Source organism: Cryptomeria japonica, chromosome 4, assembly GCF_030272615.1.
Source record: "Cryptomeria japonica chromosome 4, Sugi_1.0, whole genome shotgun sequence".
Lineage (NCBI taxonomy): Eukaryota > Viridiplantae > Streptophyta > Pinopsida > Cupressales > Cupressaceae > Cryptomeria > Cryptomeria japonica.
The window spans coordinates 364,316,160-364,334,225 of NC_081408.1; the positions used below are offsets into that span (position 1 = coordinate 364,316,160).

Sequence of the window (18,066 nt, forward strand, 5' to 3'; positions counted from 1 at the left end):
GAGAAAATAACTGATGGATAAATTGAAGGAGAAAGAAGAACAAAGCATTAATAATCAAGCCCTGCAAGACAGGACAAATGAATGTGAGAAGCTTGCTAGAGATAATGCATCCCTGAAGAATGAGATGCAATCTATTGTGATGAAGCTGACAAAGGATATTGAAGACCGGAAGAAGAATGAAGAAAATTTGACTTAGTTATTGAAGGACAAATCTGATGAAAGTTGTAGATTGAACTATGAGAATGATCAATTGAAACTTGGACTAGTGCAATGCAAGAATGATGGACAAGAACTTGAAAGAAAAATCATAATTCTGAGAGATGAAATTTCCACTTCTAATGAGCACAAAGAAAAATTCAAAGCTACCTTAGCTAGGCTAGATGAGATGCTAGAAAGTCTGAGAAGTGGGAAAGACATGCGAGGACTTGGATATGAGAAAGGAGAATCCTTTGGTTTTGGACAAAGCAATCGTCAAAAGAACAAGAAACCTTCGGTAAGACAACTTGATGCCTATAAATTCAATGGTAAATGTTTTTTTTTGTGGAAAATTTGATCATATGGCAAGTCAACTTAGAAATATGACAATGAATAATGGTCCTACCTTTGCCGGTCAATATTTCATATGCAACATCTCTGGTCATAAGTCAAACATGTACAGAACATTGATGAATAATTTCCAAAATAATAGATGCTATGCTGGTGGAATGTATGGGGAAATTTCTAACCAATGTAGGCTAAGACCAAATTAGATGAACTTTAGGCCTGTGTAGAGAAATGTTGTTTGCCATGCATGCAACAAATCCGGTCACATTGCAAAATATTGCAGAAGCAAAAATGTGAGAAAGAATGCTCTAGTGGAAAAGAACAAATTATATGAAAAAGGTAAAGTGAAGGTTGAAGAGGTCAGAGAGCAGCATAAGATGATATGGGTTAAGAAGGAAGATTCAAATGTTCAGAATGTATCCACACCCGATTCCGGTGTTGGAACCTCATCTGGTAACTAAGGCATTTTGGCCATAGGGGGAAAGCTTTTCATATAGATTCTCAAAAGCCCCTTTCAGAGATCCGTAACCAGCCAAGGATGGTTGCAGATGATTGAGAATAGCTATGCAGTTGATATCTAGAAGATTATAGGCCTATCTGAGAATTCGGTGATGAATTCTTGAAGAAATAGGGTATCAAGAAAGCTTTTAGAGTTGTGCATTTATTACAACTCAAAGTTAGGTTTTTGGTGGACAAAAAGTGCATTCTATTATTCATTCTTCACATTGGGAATGAAGAGAAATAGCAAAAGAGAAAGGCGAACAAGATTGAGTAGCGTAAATAGAGCTTGAAGCGATCAGACAACAATTCCTAGCATTCAGTTGAATTTGAAAAGGTATTTATCCGTGTTTGATCTATCTGTTTATAACCCTACTTTTGAAATGGTATCATAATTTGGTAGTGCAACTCCCTTGGTAGTCGAGATCACTAAAAGGGCAAGGGCAGTGTTTCAGAAACATCCGTTCAAATTGGTTGAAGATGGTCCGAAAGGAGCATTTTCCTCTGTGTCATATGACATGTTGCATAATGAAGATATTAGGGCATACATTCATTGTAATATCGAAGAGCTTTGAAATGAAAACATGTTATCACTATACACCAAGCATATGATGGATGGGATGGGGAATCTGAAGCCTGAATTCAAATCACTACAAGACAAGGGTTTTATCTAGTTTTTTCACTTTTTAGTGTTGGATGAACTTGAATGGGTTAGGTATATCTTGAGCCGAATCCATGATGAGTTTATGTGGCTACATATACCTTACAAGATCACAAAGAAACCCATTCAAGCGGCAACCTGTTTGAACACAACCAATGAGATCCACGGTCTGAGAAATGTCAAGAACACAACACTGACAAAGGTTACTAGATCCCAACATGACAGCCGGTCTATGACAATACATAATATCATTGAACATGATATAGGATTTTCTTCAATGGTGATAGGATATAAGGTGTACCCATCCAATAGACAAAATTCAGTATTTGGTACTGCAATTTATGCAACTTATCAGATACTCAAGGATGATAAGAGATATGATCTGTGTGGAGTGCTTCTCAGTGAGCTAATGAGCAATCTGAAGAAAGATCAAACAAGATAAGAAACATGTTTTCAAGTTTGGTTCTTTGATTATTTGTTTGGAACTTTATTTTTTGAATGAAATTCTTGGTATAGGAAAAGTACAGTGGGCTTATGTTAAACTAGTGACACTCCAAATTAAAGAAGGTTTGCAGGGATTAGGAGATATGGTAGCACAAAAATCTGCTTTGTGGGGTTACTTCTATTGGCATTTTGCATAGAGATTGCATTAATGATATATTGTCATTGATGTCAATTGAACTAGTAATGGTATTCATGTTATTATTGATATTGTTGTTTTTGATATTGGCTAGTAACTGGTAAGAAGAGTTTTGTGGAAGATGTTGTAAATGGGTATGTAAAGTTTGTGAGTTGAACTGGTGTAAAAGGGTTAAACCTTCTTATGTAATGTAACCGGTAAATCCTATCAGTTGTTAAACCCTAACCAATCAAGTTTGATGGTTTATTATTTGATAAGCGATAATGATGGAGACATGTGTGATCATTGTATGAGGATATGTTCAAATTGTTTTGGCGCGTTTGTTTTTTGTCTAGGGAAGGAGCAGAGTGGAATGCATCTAATGCACAATGCGTGATGAGTTCCAAAGTCCGATGAAGCGATGATCATGGAGCGGTTGGAATTTTCTTGAAGAATGTGAATAGATTGTCATAATTTCTAATGGTCAAGATTGTACCAACTTGTTTATAATATCAATGATGAGAATTAGGTTTTTATTGTGTTACCGACCTAATTGATTTATATTTAAGGTCGATGAAGTTGTCTGTAAAGAGTGTTGGCAAGATTGATGGAAACCTATTGAGTGTGTAGTTGCCTAACCAGTGAATGGATCTGCACTTTGAGTGAAGGAAGATTGAAGCTTAGAAGGATCTGATCAAGCAAATGTAGTGCTACTCAGACAGATCAAGAAAACCTGTTGTTTTATAACAATTACAACAGAAGTGAAATCCCTTAACCGGGTAAGCTCTAACAAGCTTGGTTACTCATTAAGTCCTCTAACAAGGTGGTCCATTAGCTTGGATTCTTAAATCCTCCAACGAGGTTACTCCTAATAGGGTATTTTGATTTTTATCAAGGCATATTTATAAATCCCTTAGCCGGGTGATTCCTAATTGGAATTAGTTCTTAACATGACTTATTGTAAAACTTTAGCAGGCTTGGCTCCTAACAGTGTGAACTTCAAAAGAGTTCAGATAGCTATCGTTGTGAGTCTCATCTCACTGTGGTTTTTACCTATTTGGGTTTTCCATGTATAAACATTTGTGTCAAGTGGTGAATGCTTTTGTGGTTGTGATCTGATTTGTTGATTTGGTTAACTTCTGATTAGGCATGTTAAACAGAAGCATTGAGAGTTGAATATGTAGAGTTATGGTTAAGCATTGTTGATGTTTACAAGATTGAAGTTGTTTACTGTTAAAGTTGTCATAACAATTAAACCGGTTGATGTCAAGTATTCTTATGAATATTGATCTTGACTGAGATATGTTTCCTTTGTTTGACTGAGTTTGAGTTTGGGAACTTTGTATTAGTTTTTCGATATACTGATTCGCCCCCCCTCTTAGTATTCTACCAGATACTTATTCTTTCATCATACCATCAACTTCAAATCATTTGAGGCCATGATGCAAAGCAGAGAGAGGATCCCAAAAGACATTGTTGAAAAATATGAAGATACCATATGTTTCATGGTAGACAAAGATCAATGTCACATGGAGGCAGTTGAACCTAGAACCGTTTGGATCATACCCATGGGGTATGAAGTATATGAAAATACACTTGATGTATATGTTCAAAATCTATTGAGTAAATCAGTAGATGAAAAAGAAGAGAGGTTTGGTACTACAAAGAGAAAGATTAAGACTTGCACAAGAAATTCACCGAGCCTGCAAGGAAGAGGAACGTTAGAAAAGAGGTTGAAGAGCTTATAAAACAAATGGGAATAACAAATGAAGCCGTTCACAGGGATAGGGAACAAAATATACTAAAGGAGGAGGACATGGTAAAGCTTAAGAAGACAAAACCGGTCTCCACTCCCAAGCAAACAAAGCCAAGGAAAAACCAGTTTGCACCTACCTCTGGTGTACAAAATCATATCTCTCCATCCAAGCCACAAGCTAAGTCAATTGGTGGAGTTGATAAGAGGAAAAAGGAGAAGCCACAAAGGGAATATGTTGCAACCACTACTGAAGATGTAGAGACAAAGTCTAATGAAGCAGTGAAAGAGGTGAAGAAGACAACTACCTATGCTAGGGTAGTAAAAAAGCCTCAATTCGGTGGAGCCCAGCCGGCGAAGAAGCCAAGGACTTAAGCGGTGCCATCCAGTAGAGCTTGAGCGAGAAAGAAGAAAAAGTCTGAATTGGATAAAGCTCTAAAGTCCAAAAAATTAGAAGGTACTTATGTTGTTGCCCCCCAAATACATTAAATGAAATAATTGATGAAGTGTTAAAAGAAGGAAATTTGAAGAATGTACCTGTATATTATGAAAACTGTGATGATAGAGACTAGAGATCTATTGAGGAAAAAGTTATACATTATATGAATGTTTATAGCAAAACTTTCATTGAGCTATCATCCATAATTCTGAAGGAATTGTATGATAATTTGGATGCCAAGAGGCATACAACCAGTTTGGAAGATGAAAGAATAAAATAATATGTATTGGTGAATTTATCTTGTCATTTATAAAGCTAAAGTTGATAGACTGCTTAAGCTTGAAAAGGAAAGATTCTAAAGCAAAAAGAGAGTCAATAAAATCATGCTCGGTAAGATAGATGAAGTGACCAAAGAGATCAAAGCAATTTTGAGATAATTTTTGATAGAGCACAATATGATGTAAATTCGACACATGATGACACCCAATAAGAAGAGCAATCTCAAGTCGCTTCCATTTCAGAAGTACATACATAGGTTCCTGATGTACAAAAAGATCAGACAACTGAGGAATCCATCCTGGAAGTGCATGTATAAGATGATGTCTCTGCTTCGGATGTACAGATAAAGAAGCAAGATGATGTTGATACTGCTAAGGTTGATAACCCTGGTGAAGCTGAACATGATCATTTGGTTATAGATGTTGACTCTGGAAAGGAAGATAAGGAGGAAGTTTACAAAGAAAAGGGAGAGGTTGATGTTGAGAAGGGTGGACATGATGGAAAATATGTAAGAGCAGAGGTGGTAGAAAATGAGAAAGGAGAAGAGAAGGATGATAAGGATCCAGTGATAGTGGCAAGAGACACTAACAAAGAAAAACAGGTTGTCACTAACTTAGATGATTTCACTCAAGGGCCTATAGATCTGAGTTCACTATCTCCTATTCAAGCATTGAAGCTAGCAACTCTTGCATAAGAAAAAGCCAGTGAGGACTTACTCAAGTCCCACACCAGAGATAAAGAGTTGATAACATTGGCTGCAGATGTATTGGAGAAATTTTTTCCATCCTTTAAACCGGACATAATTGATACTCCATCTGGTAAGCTTAGAAGCATTCTAAATGTAGTAGAATCTCATTTTGTGTCTTTGGAGAAAGCTGCAAACGCTAGATTTTTGACTCAGTTTAATGCTATGAGACTGATTTTTTTTTGAAGATGATTGAAGGAGATAGGGTAAGCTTGATAATTTCTATGAAGAGCATTCAATATGCATTAGATGAAGGCGGCCAAATATACAAGTCATGTCTAATTTTGCCGAAGTTTACTATTGACATTGACAAGAAAATAAAAGAATGTGAAGAGCAGCTGGCTAGCATATCTTAGTCCTATTCACCTCGATCAGTTCTGGCTATCAATTTTGAAGCACAATTTATGATTTTATTGGATAAAATTAAAAGCTTAAATCAGGAAAAGGATAGAATTTTGGGCAAAGTGGGAGAAGTAAGAAGCCTTATCACTTCTTGGATAGACTCATTGATCACCACTATGCAAGATGCAACGAATGCTCTGAATAAGAGTGTTCCAGAAGATCACAGAGGAGAAAAGATGCATGCCTATCTTTTTAGAGGCATGATCAATATTTTGGAGAGTTTGAAGAAGGGTTGGGACAATCACATGCTGAGTCTAAAGACAATTTTTGTAGATATTTTTAAAGTTTTGCAAGTTACTATATATCCCTGTATATAAATTTTCGTAGATTCATATCTTTGGAATTGTTGTCAAAGGGGGAGAGAGAAAAGCAAAAAATAGGGCAAATCCTCAGGGGGAGCTTGTTGAGTTTTGGAGATTTTTTGAAGTTTTGAAGTTTTGCAGCTTTGAGTGTACAATTCATTTTTCATAGTGTTGCCATCAATGCCGAAGGGGGAGATGATTGGAAAGAGACATTGTTTCGGTGAAGATTGATGCATGAGAGATGATTAGAGGTTGTCATTGATGACAACTCAGTTAAAAATCATAACCAGTGCATGTAGATTTGATTTACCGAAAGTCATATTATCATGAGGCATAAGTCTGGAAGGTGGAACACAGTTACCGACAAAGTATGAGGTCAATGCGAAGATCTTGATTTTGGCTGCATAAATTTGGTTGCAGTGATAGAGGAAGATGATTCTAGGTTCAAGGTAGATTACTTCATAATCCTGATATCCAATGTTTATTCATGAGCAAGATTGAAGGTTTGGTATCCAATAATCCTGAAAGGATAGAGCTATTTTGATGTAACATGTGTTGCAAAATTCTTGGGTTGATTTTAGTGATTGGTTTCATGTTTGAGGTGATTGGGCCGACTTGTGGGAAGCCTATTATCATCTTGTTTAGGCCCACAAATGGTTTTTTGGATAGATTGAGTTGACTTAAGGTTACACGTTTCATGTTGTGTGTTATGCGGTTTTTGGAAGTCGACATGGTAATTGATTAATTTTGGCGGTGCAAATATAGAAGATCAATTTGGTTGAGCATTTTGGATGCTAATATGAGAGTGAGAAGTATGTATGAGCGAATGTGTGCAGTTTGGTGAATGTAATTGAATGTTTTGGTTCTCCAGTGTATGACAGTGTAGTAGAACAAAGCAGATAAGTAGAACAATTGTAGAAGGCTAATTGAGCTTAACGGGAACTGTGATTTGGCATATGTAGATGCTATTATTCACTTCATTCATTATTGTAATAAATTGTAATCATCTGTAAGGTAGTGAGCCTTCCTTTGGGTTGTAGCCCTCTTGTAATTGAGCAGTGAGCTCTAGGCGGTGTGGCTGAATGCAAGTGCATTCCCCTTCATGTAATATTATCATACTCTTGATCAAAGTATAATAATATTGTGGGTTCAAATCCCATCATAGTTTTTCCTTTTCTGGGTTTCCATGTAAAAATTCTGGTGTTATGGTATTGCGGCTGATTGGTTTATGTTTCTACAGTTTACTTTCATTCTTATGCACCCGGTGGTTTAAGAATCAGTTAAATAAATTTGTAAATTGCAGAACATTGATTCACCCCCCCTTTGAATGTTCACTGGTTTCAACAGGACCTCCCCATTGATTAGATGCGAATGGTACTGGAGCGATCCATGGAGCCTCATTGATGCATTCCTCAATTAGTCATATACATTTGTGGCCTGATCAGTGGGTGGATGATGCCCAATATTAGTGGGCATGGATTCTGTATTGGTTGGTCTAGATGCTTGTATTATATCATGGAGGACGGAGTCCAGTATACCTGGGGGTCTACCATACTTGGCCAATTGTACCATGATATTCACATGTGTGTCTATCCTAGGCACAATAACCTAGGGACTGGCGCACTCTCCTTCTGTGTGGACATTTGAGCATATAGTTTTGTGTTAGCCTCTTGGCATCAGAGAGAGACAACATCGACATCCTTATGTTAACCAATATGGAGGCTTATTTCATTACACCTAAACAGGCATGATGTGGTTTTGGTATTGATGCATAGATGAGATGATGAATTTTATATGGTGCCCTTACAAGTTATGTGAGAAATGGAGGGGTGATGCCTACCATCTTTATTTTGTTCAAACATAGTGTTGGTTGATTGTCCACACTATTCATGTGATAGATTAGTGCCTGCCACACCAAGTGATGAGACAATTTGGTTTGCAATAGGATATAGTAGTCAAGGAGAATACCCATGCTTGCATCACATAGGAGATAATAATGTGGGGAGATGTGATAGGGCCATTTGAGGATCGAGTGAGTTGGATAGGGATGACACCAGTGTCTTGGGATCCTAGGTCCAATGTTATAGATGTGAGCTACATAGGGGTTTACACAACATGGTGGGATGCACATTGATTGGCCCAACTTACCATACTAGGAGTCCTGACACCAAATAAGATTGCTTTGTCATCATACTAGGTAGTCAGAGAGGATGGAGATGATGGAGGAGGAGGTGGAGGAGGGGGGAGGGGCACCAGAGGAGATCTAGGATGAGATCTCAGAGGGGACAAAGGAGAGGACAAGCTGCATAGGGATAGGCACAGGTGGAAGCACCACCTTTACAGGTGTAGGCCTTGATGGTAGCACTTTTGCTAGTCCAATCGACACAGGTATAGGTTCCACTATCATAGATGCAGATACAAGTACCTCAGTCATAGCCATAGGTACCGATGGTGGCACATGCCACATTAGATAAGGTGACCTTGGAGAGGGATACTAAGAGGGCTCAAGTTGTAAGCTTGGTTAATGAGGTTGTGCAGGAGAGGAGTAGGGATGATGGAGATAGTACTTGAGTAGAGAGCTTGTATGTAGAGGTTGACAAGGAGTGAGCCCATGCAGATGAGCTCTAGATAGAGAGACACACTATGGGTGGCTCTACACCACCATCAACATGCTACAAGTAGCTCAAGGGTGGGAGATGGTAGCAAAGATGGAGCAGATTGAAGGACTATAGGCACAATTAGCACTAGTAGAGGCAGATGTTACTTGCCTCAATGGTGAGAGGGATGTGGATAGATACCTATTGATTCCCATCGGAATGGTACAGGTCCTCAACAAGATGATAGGAGAGTGGACATGGATTATGAGGATGGCCCTAGAGACCTAGTATTACCAAGATCTCTATCATTAGGCCATGCCGATAGAGTAAAGGGAAACCTCATATACAAAGAGCATCAAATCTTGGTGGACACATAACTAGCAGTTAGGGGGATCAGTGGGCATGCATGCACCTTGACTACCACTAGTAGGACTCTCTGAAGGATAGGCAGATCCAAGTGTGGGTGACAGAGAGAGAACAAGATTGCTTATAAATTGTGATATTTTGACCCTTTGAGGATGTTATTCCATTGTGTTATGCGTCTGACACATCATTTTTGATATATATATATATATATATATATGAGATGACTCATGATTCAACAGTGATTCATTTATTGGTATAATTATTGATAGACATTTATTATGTAATATAATACATGTGATGATGATTAATGATGATGCATGTTTATTTTTATGATGATGATTGTGATGAGCTAGTTGACATATTTGTGATGCAGGATGTGTGGATGGATACATGACTACATGATATATGCATATGTTTATGATTTTGTATATGAGGTTTTCCTAGCATGTTGTGGATGAAAGATGGATGCATTTTATGATGTTTATGTGATATGTATGCTATGATGATATAGATGGGATGGATAGATGATAAGAATGCTTAATTTTTTGTGTATGCGAGATGTTTTATGGATAATATGAATTATTGTTGGATGCATGATGTGAAAAATTGAGATGATGATGTATTATGAATAATGTATATTTTATGAATGCAATTGTAATGATTAATGTGAAATGACTTAATGAATGATTATAAGAATGCAAATGAATCCTAATAGGTATAATATGTAATGAATTCTAAGTTTATGAGAATGAATCCTAAGTGAAAGAATGATATATGCAACTATATGAAAATACAGATGAAAAATTATTAAGAAAAGAAAATGCATTACAAATGTCCAACATGAAATGCAAATGATATGGATGTGGATAAATATAAAATGAAATGCAAATGAATGGAAATGAATCTTAATATGCAAAAGCTTAGGCTGAGTAAATGAACCTTAATTGAATCTTAAAATGAATATGATCCTAAAATGATAATAGAGATGTCTCCTAAAATGTTAATGGTACACAAATGCGAATGAACTAATGCCTATGATGGAGATGCAACAGATGTGATTATGCAAAATAGAGATGGGTAACTTTTTGCGATGTGCCAACCATAATACAATGAAATAGGTTGGATAAAAGAAGAAGAAAAGAGAGGTGGAATAAATAAATTGGAGTCCTCAGGGTAAATGGATCAAATGAGATGGGTGAATGGATGAGATTTTTTGTGTGTAAATGTGTAGAGAAAACCTAGTTTTGATATTGCCATAGATTATCTACAACACTAATTATAGGAGTCATGCTATTGTTAAAATCAGAGGCGTGGACTATACTCTCAAGCAAATAGATATCTCAATGCACACAGGTTCACAAAAGCCAATAATGGTGTAAATGTGAGACTTTTGTACCATACAAGAGAAAACATCAAACATGCCATACCACAAAAAGATGCCTTAGTGTACTCCAATCCAAGACATACCGAGATATAGAATGATCAAGGAAACTCTAGATAGGTATAGGAATGGGACACAAAATGAAAGTCAAAGTGAAAAGACCAATCATGCACATGACATACACATGGACAACTGATATCTCTTGCTAAGAGTAGGACATGGATTGGGATGGACTATCAGACATAGGAAGGATGCATATGGGCAAAGATAACAGATGTGACTGGATAAGTTGCTAGTAGATGAGATGGAAGTACAAGATATGTAGATAAGGGCATAGTTACTAAGATTTGAATAACGTGCAATGTGGATGGGTGTTTAGTTGATGCACAAGTCAAGAAAAAGGTTAAATTGATGGGAAAAGCTTACAATATGGGGGAAAGCTTAGTGTGATGGCATAAATCTCAGTGTGATGGGTCAATTATTATTCATGGTTTGGAGTAAAACTAATCATCTCAATGGGAGGGAATAGGCAATGGAGGACCCATGAAAGGATGGAAGAGTTTGTTAGGGCAAAGGGTGCCTAGACAAATAAGAGAGGTGTGCTAGGGAAAGTGAGAATAGAATACAAAAGGGATATGCATGTGGGGTTAAAGTGATGCAAGTAAGTGCAATGAGCATCCAAATAGATGGTGGATCTAACTTATTTACCTTGATGCTTGAAAACAAGTTTTCACCAAGGTACTTGTCCATAGTGCTACAGAGTGGTTTTCACTAATGGATGAAATGATTTTTCTTTACTTTTTTCTTTTTTTTTTCAATTTTTTTTTTTTTTTGTGTTTCTTAATTTTTTTAATCCTCTTTTAATTTTTGAAAATTGGTATTCTCTAAATACTAGGCATAAAATATCTTCAGGTGCATGATGTTCATAGGCTCATTCAAAGGGTCACCTTTGGGTGTGACCAACTAATAAGCTTCGAAACCATACTTTGTAGTGATGACATAAGGTCCAAACCAATTAGGTTCGAAATTTCCTTTATTTTCTCATTCCTAAAGATTTTTCTATTTTTTCATGAGCACAAGGTCACCAATGTCAAACTCTTGGGTCCTAACTTTCTTATTGTAGCTGAGTTAGAGGCAATTCTGGTGCACCCAGAGATGATTCAAGACCTTGAGATGTCGTTCATCTAACAATTTAAGCTCTTGTAGCCTAGCCACTATATATTCTTCATCAGGAAGGATATTCTGCAGTGACACCCAAATCTACAAAGATTCTTTATTGTGATTTTTCTAGATGTATCAACCAAGTACAAAGATTATTTATTGTGATTTGGTTGATTCTCTACCATTCTATGGAAATTTTCTTTTGATCTTTCTAGATGTATCAACCAAATATTCAAAGATTCCTAATTGCTTGATTAACTTGTATGTACAAAGGTTTAGTCCAGATCCACCATCTATAAGGAATGTCTTTATTTTGTGTTTATGTACAATTGCTTTAATATGAAGGGGTTTATTATAAGAGGGATCAACAGATGGAGCATATTTGGAGGTGAAAACCAAGTGGTGTTGTGTAGTGAGGTTACCTATTAAGGTCTAGAATTGGGAAACATTTATATTATCAAGAACATAGGATTACAAGAAGGCTTGTTCAAGGATATCTTTATAGATGGGTGAGGTCTTGAGAAGCTCAAGGATGGAGATCTGTGCAAGCATCTTGCTGAGGTGTTCAATAATGTTGTAGTGGTTAGTAGATAATGTGGAAGCTTGTGGAGGAGGAGGAGAATATCGTTTAATAGTTACTCTCCCTTGGTGAGTGGTGACATTGTAATTGTTTTACGAGATTTATTGGAGGTTGAAGCACCATGTATGACTATCTTAGTTTGATTAGGTTTACCAAATTTCTAAGAAGGAGGGGCTCCTTGAATGGTTACCCTTAGTTTGTGAGGTGTTGATGTAGGGTCAACTCCTTGTATAGTGATAGTGTTAACATGGGTATTGATAGGTTCAATGCGGCCTACCAAGGAGTCAAATTTAGTGATGTTATTGGTGTAGTCATATTGGACCCCAGGAGATGATGATCCTTTATCTTTACCATGCTTTGGGAACATATCCTCATACATCTTTAGCCTCATACAAATGTGTCATTGGGAAGACAATGACACCAACCTTGATAAGCTTTTGAAAGATGACCTCTCATGTTGAGGTTGATTGTTGGGACGAGAGGACCGACCAAGGATGGAGAAGTTGTTGCGGGGTTTGGATTGGTTTTGTAAATCATAATGGTTATTGGTTTGATTATTGTTGGTGGTAGACTTGGTCAGAATGGTCTTAGTTTGGACATGCTTGGCATCGATGACTCCATCATTGACAACATTCTTATTCTTGGACCAAAACCTAGGCATGTCGTTGGATGAGGAAGACTCTTGATATTCTTTTTGGTAGGGATTTAGAATACCTTACTCAAGGAAGAATCAATCTAATGCTAGGCCTTTGTTAGTGACTTTCTCAAAGGTTTCAAGAAATTGATAGCTTAGAGGATGAGACATCTCAGGGATGAGGTTGCGTCAAAACATCTCAATCTGATAGGAAATAGGTATGTCACATGGAAAATTCCTAATAAGGTGTTACCACCTTTGCAAAAAGTTAGCGAAGGTCTCTCCACTCCTTTGATTTGTATTGCATTGTTCTATCATAGAGGCATCATTCTCAATGTTGTATTCATAATGTGAGACAAACTTTTCTGCCAATTCAAGGATTGACTTGATCGAACCATGAGACAAGGTTGAGAATTAAGAAAGGGAAGGTCCACTAAGACTCTTGGGAAAGAGCTATCGCAGGTAGAAATCACTGTAGGAAATCTCTTGACAGGCTATGTAAAATTCACACACACGATCTCTAGGGTCAACTTTGCCATTATACTTTTTTCACGTAGGAATTTCAAAAGTGGGAGGGTATGGAGCCACTGAAATGGAGGGGTCATAGGGGAATGGACAAATTTCCTCAAAGGTGTATGATTTCTTTAGAGTTTCATCCTTGAGGTTTTTAATAAGATCTTTCATGTCTTGAATTTTCCTCATAAGGTCATGTAGTTGATTCTAAACATTAGGGATGTATTGACCTAAGTTATTATATGTGGACACAACTGGTATACCACCACCAATATATTGATAAGAGGAAATAGGGGCTTGAGAACTGTAATACCCTAAAAATGGTCATCTAAACCATGAGCCCCTAATCTCGACAACGTCACCAAGGTCCTAACCAAAGGCAATTAAATCAATCTTGAGCACACAATTAATTTCTTAAACCATCAATGTCACATGGCAAAATTAATCACTCAATATTAATTAAATATTTATTTAATTAATTAAATCATTTCAAGTAAATCATTTTAAATAATTATCTTATTTATTTTAATTAAATATCCTAGCATATTTAATTAAATAAATCAATTTGCCATTAAATAATCATAAAGAGGAATTAATTTGAAAAATAAATAAAAATTATCACAAATCTTCAAAAAAGGAAACAAATCAAGAAAGAGGAATTGGAAATTATGAGCACAAATCTTCAAAAATGGAAATAAATCAAAAAAGGAATTAATTGACCAAAAAAGAGTTAAAAATTTGAGAACAGAAATCAATTGGAGATAATCTTGAAAAAAAAAATTAAAAATTGAGAAATAATCTCAAAGAAAGCAATTAAAACAATTAAATATTAAAATTGAATGAAATAGAGAATAAATCAGTTTTTTCTTGATTTTATCTTAATTTTAGTTCAATTTCCTTTAAAACTGAGAAAAACATCCAATTACATCAATTCACCTAGATTGTGCTTCCTCTTGGAAAATCTTGACCGCTCATCATAATTTGATCTCAGCCTTTGGTTTCTTTCTGAATTTTCTATAAATTCAGGCTCTCATCTCTCATTCAAAAAAATCCTGGAGAATATATTGTTATTATGCTGTTTTTACTCTAGGTTCATTAAGAATTTGCATTGAGATATTGCATATTAGTTATTTCATATTGCTTAAATCATTTAGCTTAAATATTCATATTGCTTAAATCATGTTAGATTAATCTTGCATCCATCTAGCTTAATATCATGCTCATATAGATTAAATCCTTTGTTTGGGTGTAGTCTAGTCACTGGATTGCTTAAACAAATCTGAGAGCAATCTTATACTCGCATCTTTTAGAAGGCAATGGGTCGATTTATTATCGTTTTCATATTCATGCTTATATTTGACTAACCATACATGTAATGACTTAATTGAAGTGTTGTGTATTCCAAATACAGATACAAGTCCACTTTTCACACACACATTTTTGACACCCACCATGGGGATCGAACCCACAACTACAAGATTTCTAATGTTTCTTGAATAAATTTAATGTTTGGTTTTTATAACTAATAAACACGTGTTAAATTTGTAAATAAAAATCTTTCTTTTTTATTGTTTTTCTATGATAGTCAAAAATGGTCTCGATTTGGGGAGCATAAATTTTTATTGAACTCTTGGATCTCAACCGATTTAGGATATTTTGTTTAAAATCAAGTTTTATACAGGTTCTCCGAAGGGATTTTCCTAAATATTATGGCTTTGAAAGTTATGATTGACAGAGTGCAAGACTATCATTTTACTTATTTTTCTATGAGAGTCAAAAATGGTCTTAGTGCGGAGGGCATAACATTTTATTGAACTGTTGGATCTAATCCAAATTTTAATATGTTTTGTAAAACCAAGTTTTCCACAGTTCCACTAAAGCGATTTTCCCAATTATCTTGGGTTAAAACGTTATAAATGACAGAGTGCAGTACTATAAAAACTGTCATAACTAGGATAGTCATAAAAAATGGAAATTCTTGTTAGATTAGTTTAATTTACAGTTTGCATGATAGAATTTTCTTTTGATGAATTTTTTTTATGTTATTTTGGCAACTAATTTTGGGCTTTTAATGTTTGGAGGATGCTTGTCAAAGAATCTATCAATCAAACATATGCTTGCCAAAGAATCAAGAAGAAAATGACTACTGACATATTGGTTTTGCAGGTTGCCTAAGGGGAATCGACTAAACATTGTGTATTCATTTAGTATTTTATTAGGCACTTAAATTGCTATTTGGTTAAAGAAAAAATCTGTCTTTCATATTTTCAGAAAAATCTAAGAGGTAGGAGAGTATTCTCTTGTCTTTTATAGACAATCAGAAATCTAGACCCTCGAAGCTTTTTTCTAAGTTTTGAGATTTGTGTACCTTTAGTGGGCCTGTCATAGTGGGAAAAAGTAATCACCCTGTGAGAATGACCCAAGTGAGTACAGTTGGACCTAAGCATTCCAACTCTTTATAATAAATAGGCCTCTGGTGATTAAAGTCTATTGCCCCCATATTTGGCCTACCTAGAATTTGAATTTCAAATCGATCTCAATGTCGAGTAAAGGTCCAACGAGTGTTTTGAGCGTGTTATCCAAGGTCCTTGCTAGTCAAAATATGAAAAATGAAATAAATTTGAAAATTATCACAAATTGTGGGAAATCACTTGATAGTCAGGATCTAAACATCATTTTGTATCATGTGGCCAATTTTCACCTGAACCCAGTTCATACTTTGTCATATTTTAAACTTTCAATTTTTGGTGTATGTTGCTCCCAAATGATTAAAATATCTCATTTAAGGATTCGTCATGAGGCGTAAATAATTATGTGGATCTATTTCCCTATTGTTGACGCATGTTTCAAATTTCAGGACCTATCTCCCTACCGTTTGAAAGTTATGCCATTTTCTCCAGCCAAAGCGTTATATTTAAAATATTGAAATTATTTCTCAAATGATAATTTAATATTTTAAATTATTTCATTATGTTTGGTCATTTGTGATAAGAAAATCATCTTCAGTCATCGGTGGCATTCTTCCTTGATTCATCCTCAATGAAAAATGGTTTCCAAAGTGTAAAGGATAGCTCGTTGAAGCACAAGGTTAGAAATGCTCACTTTTTGAGCATTTTTAACCTCGTTTCTCAACCTTTTGTCAAAAAGGTTAGAAATGCTCACTTTTTGAGCATTTCTAACCCATATTTCTAACCTTTCACAAAAAGGTTAGAAATGCTCACTTTTTGAGCATTTCTAACCTCATTTCTTAACCTTGCAGGCCCCACTTCATCAAGAAGGTTAGAAATGCTCAGTTTTTGAGCATTCTTAACCTCTTATAGATTTTATCAAAAAGAAAGAACAAAGGAGAGGAAAGAGCTTCAAATTTCAGGTTTTGGATCTGTGTTGGATGAAACTGCAAATGTTTGTAATTGGTTAGGTTTTTGACTCCATCATCCCATCTTGTGCAACAAGAGAACTTTGGAACATGACATTGACACTCACCCACGTCTTCACCAATGGGAGCTTCGAACCATATTGAAGGATGAGGAACATATAAATGACATCCGAATTGTATGATATAATGTCTTGACAAGATGTCACCTCATCATTATGAAAAGAGAATCTGCAGAGAACAAGAGGATGATTTCATAGCTGAAAAGGTCTGGTAAAATTGTGCATTCTTTAAGATAAGTAAAGTGGCTAATAAGCCCCTAGCAAGAAGGGAATGACGAGTGAACAGTTGTAGGAGCCCAAGCCTCTTCCTGACTTTATGCCAACGATGGTCACAAAAGAAATATTAAGGTAGAAGACGGTTAGAAAAGAAATATTACCACAAGTCTTTCCGAAGGGCACAATTGGAATCGAAGGTCAAGTGAAAGCAGTAACTGAGCTCCTCGACATGGAAAACTTGGAAGATTGCTCATCAATTGTTGTTGTTATTTGGGGTCTGGGTGGCATTGGAAAGACAACTCTTGCTAAAGTTGTTATCTCCACATGAATATCACATGCTTGAGAAGAGACACCTTCGTTTAGTGAAGGACACATTAAGAATTCTGAACTAGACGGGTAGTATAGATGTTCATACGACAGACGCAGTGGCATTGCCAGAATTAAGATAAATTTTGACAATTTCTAATATTTGTGGGCTGAATGTAGAAATGCTTTGGGTAGTTTTTGAGCATTCCATTAAAGAGGGGGATCATCTGAAGTTACCTAAAAATTTGATGGTCATATTTACCAAAATTGAAGTGCAACACTTATCAAAAATAGTGCCAAATTCCTCCTTGGAAGAAGTATATATATCTTTTGAAGTAGGTGAAACACAGGAGGTGAATGCATAAACAATGTATGTGAAGTGTTTGACAAAATACCACATGAAATGCAATCGTGGAGTATACAAAACACGTAAGTTTTTAATAGGATGCCAAGTGAAATGAAAATTGTGGAAATCTCAGACACGGCAGGGGAAGTGTTTGATAAATGCCTTAAAGAAATATGGTTTGACTAAATGCAATGATCAAAGGATATGCACAAAATCAAACGACAGAGAATAGAGGAATTTTTCAGATGTTATAGCTGCAACTTCTCTAGTAGAGATGACTGCAAAATGCT

The 18,066-nt window shown here is 36.0% G+C and overlaps 1 protein-coding gene across 1 annotated transcript; it reads left to right on the top strand.

The window, feature by feature from the left end:
- The first annotated feature begins 4,074 nt into the window (after nucleotides 1-4,074).
- LOC131875135 (uncharacterized) lies at nucleotides 4,075-5,486 on the top strand. Its single transcript, XM_059219164.1, has 2 exons — nucleotides 4,075-4,365; nucleotides 5,136-5,486. Exons 1-2 carry the CDS (start codon nucleotides 4,075-4,077, stop codon nucleotides 5,484-5,486), a joined length of 642 nt encoding a protein of 213 aa, XP_059075147.1.
- The last annotated feature ends 12,580 nt before the right edge of the window (nucleotides 5,487-18,066 follow it).

Coding starts and splice junctions, on each gene's coding strand:
- LOC131875135 (XM_059219164.1), top strand. CDS start 4,075: ATGGGAATAACAAATGAAGCCGTTCACAGGGATAGGGAACAAAATATA. Junction 4,366..5,135: donor CTAATGAAGCAGTGAAAGAG/GTGAAGAAGACA, acceptor TCGGATGTACAG/ATAAAGAAGCAAGATGATGT.